The 8075-nt window shown below is 33.7% G+C and overlaps 2 protein-coding genes across 2 annotated transcripts; both read left to right on the forward strand.

Moving 5' to 3' along the window:
- Positions 1–1189: 1189 nt before the first annotated feature.
- LOC138880105 (secreted RxLR effector protein 161-like) lies at positions 1190–1663 on the forward strand. The gene has a single exon (XM_070159766.1). The coding sequence runs from the start codon at positions 1190–1192 to the stop codon at positions 1661–1663; it is 474 nt and encodes a 157-aa protein (XP_070015867.1).
- Positions 1664–4072: 2409 nt separating this feature from the next.
- Positions 4073–6613, forward strand: LOC104240826 (expansin-A1-like). The gene is made up of 4 exons (XM_009795716.2): positions 4073–4161; positions 4270–4403; positions 4517–4829; positions 5774–6613. Exons 2-4 carry the CDS (start codon positions 4274–4276, stop codon positions 6078–6080), a joined length of 750 nt encoding a protein of 249 aa, XP_009794018.1. The 5' UTR covers positions 4073–4161; positions 4270–4273; the 3' UTR covers positions 6081–6613.
- Positions 6614–8075: the final 1462 nt, after the last annotated feature.

Consider the following 8075-nt stretch of genomic DNA (forward strand, 5'->3'; position numbering starts at 1 on the left):
TTGTGGAAAAATCCATCATTATCTCATCTTGATCCACGTGCCTCTATTTGTGAAAAAGAAATGCAAAAGATTATCCATTTGCAGAGAATAGCAAATCAAATGCCAGACGCATTTACGGATTTGAAAAGGATAACAAAATCACATATCCCTGCAGAGAATGTTCCAATCCGTATTGATGTCCCTATTGGACAATCTTCTAGTATCATAGCTAATGAGTCAAAAGCACGCCTAAAACGTGGCAGACCATTAGGTTCAAAAGATCGAAATCCTAGAAAAAGGAAAACAAATGATCAAAATGACACTACGAAAGAATCTCATGAAGAAATCCACGATTTAATAAATTCTGAGATTCACGAGGAATCCACTGAGCCCGATGCTCAAGAAAATAAGGAACTATCAATAAATCCAATCGATATTGAGACAAATTTGGATCGATATAGGTGGATTATGTCTTTGCATATAATGTTGCATCTAGCATTATGCAAGAAAGTGAGGATCTTGAACCTCAATCTGTTGGAGAATGTCGATAAAGACTTGATTGGCCAAAATGGCAAGAAGCAATCCAATCAGAGTTGAATTCACTTGTAAAACATGAAGAATTGGGCCTGTAGTCCATACGCCTAATGGTGTTAAACCTGTTGGCTATAAATGGGTCTTTGTACGCAAGAGAAATGAGAAAAATGAGGTACAAAGATATAAGGCACGCCTTGTTGCACAAGGATTTTCACAAAGGCCTGATGTCGATTATGAAGAGACATATTCACCCATTATGGATAGTATAACTTTCCGTTATCTCATTAGTTTTGTTGTCCATGAAAAGCTTGACATGCATTTAATGGATATGGTTACCGCCTACCTTTATGACTCACTTGATAATGAGATATACATGAAAATTTCTGATGGATTTAAAATGCCAAACGCACATAATTCAAAGTCTTGGGAAATGTTTTCAATCAAATTGCAAAGATCTTTATATTGTCTAAAGCAATCAGGACGAATGTGGTATAATCGTCTTAGTGAGTATTTATTAAAGGAAGGCTATATAAATGTTGCCATTTGCCCATGTGTTTTTATAAAGAAAACAACATCGGAATTTATTGTACTTGCCGTATATGTTGATGACATAAACCTTATTGGAACTCCTATAGAACTCCAAAAGGCAATTGATTATTTAAAGAATGAATTCTAGATGAAAGATCTCAGAAAGACAAAATTATGTCTTGGTTTGCAAATTGAACATTTGGCAAATGGAATTTTTGTTCATCAATCTACCTACATAGAAAAAGTATTGAAACGGTTTTACATGGATGGAGCACATCCATTAAGTACTCCGATGGTTGCTCGATCACTTGATATGAATAAGGATCCATTCCGACCTCAAGAAGAGAATGCAGAGCTACTTGGTCCTGAAATACCATATCTTAGTGCAATTGGTGCACTAATGTATCTTGCCAATACTACAAGGCCGGACATAACTTTTTCAGTTAATGTCTTAGCAAGATATAGCTCTGCTCCCACAAGGAGACATTGGAATGGAATCAAACACATATTGCGGTATCTAAAAAGGACTACCGATATGAGCTTATTTTATGGCAATAATTGCAGTTCTGATCCTGTTGGTTATGGCGATGCTGGGTATTTATTCGATTCACACAAGGCTTGATCTCAAACAGGTTATGTGTTTACCTGTGGAGGCACTCCCATATCTTGGCGATCGACTAAGCAATCAATTGTGGCTACTTCATCTAATCATACTGAGATAATTGCTATTCATGAAGCAAGTCGAGAGTGTGTGTGGTTGAGGTCTATGATACATCTTATTCGAGACAAATGTGGTTTGAAATGTGACAAACTACCCACGATTTTGTATGAAGACAATGCAGCATGCATAGCCCAATTGAAGGGAGGATTCATAAAAGGAGATAGGACAAAGCACATTTCACCAAAGTTATTTTTCACACATGATCTTCAAAAGAACAGTGATATCAATGTGCAACAGATTCATTCAAGTGATAATATGGTTGATTTGTTCACAAAATCTCTACCAACGTCAACCTTCAAAAAGCTAGTGTACAAGATCGGGATGCGATGGCTCAAGGATGTGAATTGATGCTCTCATCAGGGGGAGTTAATGCGCGTTGCACTCTTTTTCCCTTACAAGGTTTTGTCCCACTGGGTTTTTCTTGAAAGGTTTTTAACGAGGCAACCAAAAGGCATATTATTAGAGATGTGTACTCTTTTTCCTTTTCTAGAAATTTTTTTCTCATTGAGTTTTATTTTAGTTAAGGTTTTAACGAGGCACATTACTTATCGAGTAGACATTCAAGGGGGAGTGTTATAAATAGAATTTTATTTATTGTGAATGTCCATATTTAGAGAGATTCTAGAGTTTATTACTTGGTGGCTAAGTCAACCTCTCCCTATAAATAGAGGGTTCTATTCCATTGTAATTGATCCCAAAATTCAATAAAAATTTCCTCTCTCTCTTTCTCTGCAATATTGTTCTTCTATTTTTATTGTTTCATAACAATAATTAAGTAATTATTATGATATAGGCCAATATTGATAGTCGTATCTTACCATCAAAAATTATAGTGAGATAGATATAATTCTTTAACCCTTAATCAGATGTCTCGAGTTCGTGACCTAAAAATAAAAGAACTCTCAATAAGGAATGTTTTTCGTTTTAATAGATCTTACACTGCACGAATCTAAATTAGTCGGGACCCGCCAATGACTACCAAACATCGAGTGATAATTGTATATTTAGAAGGTTGATAAATAAAAAAGATTTTTAGCCCATGCTGTGTATTTCTTCCCTAATATAAATTTAGTAGGTAGGGAGGTTAGATGTACTTTTGCAGCCATAGAACAGACTGCTACTTAATGAGGAGAAACAATAAACTAATACATTAATTTGAATATTTTTAAGTGAATCATTTCTATTAAATTCTGCTACCCAAAAAAGATATCGTATTCAATTCACTCACTTCTACTTAATGTACTATAAACGGCCGAACCACTGAAAAGAACTGCCCCTAATGACAGAATTTACTCTATTCTATTTTCAGCTGACCAGTAGTGAGTATTTAAATTACAGTGTTTGTAGCAGATGCAGCACTTATGTGAAAAGAAAAAAAAAAGCAATTATTCCATTTTGTTGTTATTGCTTTTATTTTTATTATTATATTCATTCACTTATGCATATGTTCCTAGTGAAACAAAACTCAATTTGAATCTTAGTTTATATACATTATCTGTTACCGGTTTTAAAATAACATGATTGTATAATTTTTTTTTTTTACATTATCGTTAAATTAAACTTACAATTCAACTCAAAAATAAAGGTTAATTCAAAAGAAAATGATAGGGTCTAAATGTAACTTCTACTAAAAATATAAAACAAAACATTTTCATTTAGTCAACATGCAAGTGAGAAAACAGACTTAATTGGTAAAATTCTACCTTCCCCTTATAGCTTAATTTCTACATATGAAAGAAGAAAAAAGAAACTGTCCATTAAAAAATAGAATACATGAAAAAGGAGGGGGAAAAAAAGGGTGAGCTAAGTAGACAAGTAGCAACTAGTAAAGATAGGACAAAATACGAAGTTGACCGGTCGATCAAAACTAATTGCATGCGCTAGCTAAAAATGTACCATATATATATATATCTAGAAAATTATATATTTTATTGGCTACTTTTTTGGATCGGCTAAAATTAAATATTTCTCGCATAAGTTTTAACCAACAGAGGAAAAACCAGAAGACCCCACTTGGATTTTGTGAATTTTGGTCTTATTACCAAATAGCACAAGCCTACAAAACCTTACGCGGTTTGAGCCCATAAAACATTAAAACCTACTTTGTACAGGCCCAACATAAAAATTTACCTTCAAATTCCCACCATCAAAATCTCAAAATATAAAATAATTAATTAATGGTTCCTAACTAGGGCAGTTTTTGGTCCCCTCAGCAGCCTTAAAAAAGTGTCAGTCAGTTGTGTAACTGTAGCACAACTTAAAGGCCAAGCCCCTCAACTCTTAAAATCCCCTATTTATATCACTCCAAATCTCTCCCATTTTTCTACACCCAACTCAACTACCTTTTATTCACATTCTCTCTAGCTCTCTGTTTCTCAAGTCAAGGTTCACTCTCCAAAGTAATAGTCTTTCTTCTTTTCCTCTTTTCTTGACCAAATGCTAGCACTATTTTCAAGATTGTTAACATTTCTTGAATTTATGCTAAAAAAGTTGTAATCTTTATGCAGGAACATGGCTTATTTTGGGATTTGCTTTGTTGGTTTTCTTGCAATGGTGTCATCTGTTTACGGTTATGGTGGTGGAGGTTGGATTAATGCTCATGCTACCTTTTATGGTGGTGGTGATGCCTCTGGCACAATGGGTATGCCTCATTTTCTTTAAATATTCCAAAATTCAATTTTTTTTTTGTGTGTAATTTGAGGTTAATTATTTGTGCTGATTCTTGTCTTTTTGTTGCATGTGTTTTTAAAATAGGTGGGGCATGTGGATATGGAAATTTGTATAGCCAAGGGTATGGTACAAATACTGCAGCATTAAGTACAGCTATGTTCAACAATGGGTTGAGCTGTGGTTCTTGTTTTGAGATAAGGTGTGTGAATGATAGGAAAGGGTGTTTGCCTGGTTCAATTGTGGTCACAGCTACCAATTTTTGCCCACCAAATAATGCATTGCCTAACAATGCAGGGGGTTGGTGTAATCCTCCCCTTCACCATTTTGATCTCTCTCAGCCTATTTTCCAACACATTGCTCAATACAAAGCTGGAATTGTCCCTGTTGCTTACAGAAGGTATGTTTATTGTTTTATTAAAGTCTTCTTGGAACCCCACTTTATTACATACTATGGTATTTGCTATATGTTTGTTAATGTATGGTTGGTTACTTAATTCCTTAAAGAGGGTCAAGGAGAATTTTGTCTTTTCACAATATGAGTCAATTTACCCTTTAGGGAATGTGAATAAAGGAAAAAAAAATGCTAAGGCAAGAGTTTATTTTTTGTTTTCTATAACCTTATACATGTCTAAATTGCTTAGCCTTAAGGTGTAAAATTTCTCATTGGTGCTTTGAAAATGACATGAATTTACTTTACATGCAAAAAAGGTGAAACCACATGTGTGGTCCCCTTTAACAATAGTTTTAATTTTACTATTGTAACTTGGAAGTTTCCCATTTGGCTCTTTTCAATTGTATACTTTAGCCTTTACTTCTTGCTTGTGTTTGGTAAACTTGTAATAGTAGAATATACAAATATTGTCACCACTGGACAATTACTCCCTCCGTTTTAATTTATGTGAATTTATTTCCTTTTTAGTCCGTTCCAAAAGGAACGATCCCTTTCCTTATTTGGAAACAATTTACCTTTACACAAGATTTATAGCCACACATAATATATGTGCTTCATTTTAGATCACAAGATTAAAAGTCTTCTCTCTTTCATTAAACTCCGTGCGCAGTCAAATGAATTCACATAAATTGAAACGGAGGGAGTAGTATTTATATAGCCTATTCCAACTTGCTTACTATTAAAGCTTCACCATATAGACCCACATTAAGGTCAGTCTAGTGTACTAAGCTCCAGTTATGCGCGGGGTTCGGGTAAGGGTCGGATCACAATAGTCTATCTTACATAGTCTTACACTACATTTTTGTAAGAGACTATTTCCACGGCTTGAAGCTGTGGCTTTTTTATCACATGGACTCACAATATGACACATTTTTTCTCTAAAAATACAGGGTACCCTGCAGAAGAAGGGGAGGTATAAGGTTCACAATCAATGGACACTCATACTTCAACCTTGTACTTGTAACAAATGTTGGTGGTGGTGGTGATGTTCATGCTGTAGCTGTAAAAGGATCAAGAACTGGTTGGCAACCAATGTCAAGAAACTGGGGACAAAACTGGCAAAACAACAATTATCTTAATGGCCAAACGCTCTCATTTAAGGTTACTACAGGTGATGGCCGCAGTTTGATTTCCTACAATGTTGCACCTGCTCATTGGTCTTTTGGACAGACTTATACTGGAGCTCAATTCCACTGAAAAAAATTTGGCTGCTCAAGAATTTAATATTTTAGCTAAATGGGGTTTTAAGTTTGAAGTATATTAGTAATATACTAATTTGGTCACTAGTATTAGTATTGTGACTGTTTTAGTATAGAATGGGTGTACTCAAATAGAGTATATAGGAGGACTGTCTATTTGGGAGGTTTTAGTGTGGCCTCTAGGGTAAAAAATGAAAAGGGCATATTTTAAAATTGTCCTTTTTTTCATTTTTAACCCCTACTTTTGGGACCCTAATTCTTGAGGCCACTCTTTTCAGGGGTTCTTTTGTTTTGGGGTTTATTTTGTAATTTTTCCTTCTGTGGAGGGCAGAAGAGGAAAGCAGTGGTGGAATTTTATCACCCGCAGTTGGTTTAGGGTTATCTTTTTAGTAAAGTTGGACAAGTTTGGCAACTTTTTTTGTTCTTGCTTCAGCCTATAGCTGGAGATTGAAATGGTTTGTGTGAGACTAAAGTGTAAAAACACATTTAACTACTAGTAATGATTCAAGAAGATGATGCTTATGTATTGAACTTTTATTCCTTTGTCTCTTTTCTTTGTGTATTTTATCCTTTTATTTTCCTTAACTTTTGTGCTATATTCTTTTAAGATGTTGATGTTTATTTGATATAGGCCACAAACTACATAGGCTAATAAAGTATATATACTGAAGTAGCAGCCAAACTAAAAGCAACTGCCATCAGCCTAACTTTCTGAATGATTATGATAAACTATCTTTTGTGATATTTTTAACTGCCGTCAGCCTAACTGTTTAAGTTTGCGTTTGAATATAAAATTGGTTCAAACTTAAAAAAAAAAAAAAAAGAAGAGTTTTTAATGATAAGATAAAAATAATTTTTTAATGTTGAAATCGTATTTGGACATGCATCATTTGAAAAAAATTTAAAATTTTGTGGGTGAAAAACTTTAAAAACTACTTTAGAAATGACCAAAAATTTATAAATAAACAGATATTTGAAATAGTTTCTAAATTTTTTTACCAAACGGGAGCTAAGTGTGCTTTTTTCCCAAGTAGTTTAAGGGGTCGTTTGGTAGGAAGTATTTGAAAACATAATGCAAGCATTAGCTCTATGCGTTACTAATATTTTGTTTGGTATATTTTTTTAACTTGTGTATAATTAATACTTGTACTAGTTATACATCATACTTGGTATTATCCTATGTATAAGTAATGCATAGAAAACCATGACATTTGTAATACTAAGGCTATTAATGCATGCATTAGTATGGTTAAAGACACAATTGTCCAAGTCCCTTAAAACTAGAGAATATGGAGGGCATTTTTGTAAACAACTATTTTTCTTAAAAATTATGCAATGCATAATAATTTTAATACACCACACCAAATAATAGATAAGAAATAATATCTGCATAACTAATACTTACATTACTAATACACCTTATTCCGCACTATTCTTGTACACCCTACCAAACGACCCCTAAATTTTTTCGCCTTGCACTTAAATGATCAATCCCACTAATGACATCTTTGAATCTAACCCAATTGATCTGTTTTGCAAAAGAAAAAGGGGAAACAAAGCACTGAAAATTACACAAAGAAAAGGTGGATACTTTTGCTCAAAATGTTTCAACTTTTGTGGATGAGATTCTTGTCTGAGTCAATGGTTTTGTAATGAAGATTCTATGCTTCTGGAGGACATTATCCTTCCACAAATAAAAAGATCAGTTGAGCGTTATTTACCTGATTTAGAGTACTGTTTATAGCCTCTCTTATTTTTTAACAGATTTTTCATTTTGGGGTCAAGTATTGAGTTTTATATAAAGTCTCACCTAGTACCATAACTCTTAAGTAGAGGACATGGAAATTAGTGGGTGTTTGGACATAAAAACTGTGAAATTTCGGAAAAAGTGAATCTTCATTTTGAAGTTGAAAATGACATTTGAAAATTAAAGTTAGTATGTAACTTTTTAGAGTTTTTTGAAATTCAACTTCAAGTAAAATTTGAAATACCC

The sequence above is a fragment of the Nicotiana sylvestris genome, chromosome 10 (assembly GCF_000393655.2).
Source record: "Nicotiana sylvestris chromosome 10, ASM39365v2, whole genome shotgun sequence".
Classification (NCBI taxonomy): domain Eukaryota; kingdom Viridiplantae; phylum Streptophyta; class Magnoliopsida; order Solanales; family Solanaceae; genus Nicotiana; species Nicotiana sylvestris.

Excerpts from the sequence above, each read along its gene's own strand:
- LOC138880105 (XM_070159766.1), top strand. The coding sequence starts at position 1,190 with ATGAAAGATCTCAGAAAGACAAAATTATGTCTTGGTTTGCAAATTGAA.
- LOC104240826 (XM_009795716.2), top strand. The coding sequence starts at position 4,274 with ATGGCTTATTTTGGGATTTGCTTTGTTGGTTTTCTTGCAATGGTGTCA. Across the intron at positions 4,404-4,516 it reads TGATGCCTCTGGCACAATGG|GTGGGGCATGTGGATATGGA; the intron begins GTATGCCTCATT and ends TTTTTAAAATAG. Across the intron at positions 4,830-5,773 it reads GTCCCTGTTGCTTACAGAAG|GGTACCCTGCAGAAGAAGGG; the intron begins GTATGTTTATTG and ends CTAAAAATACAG.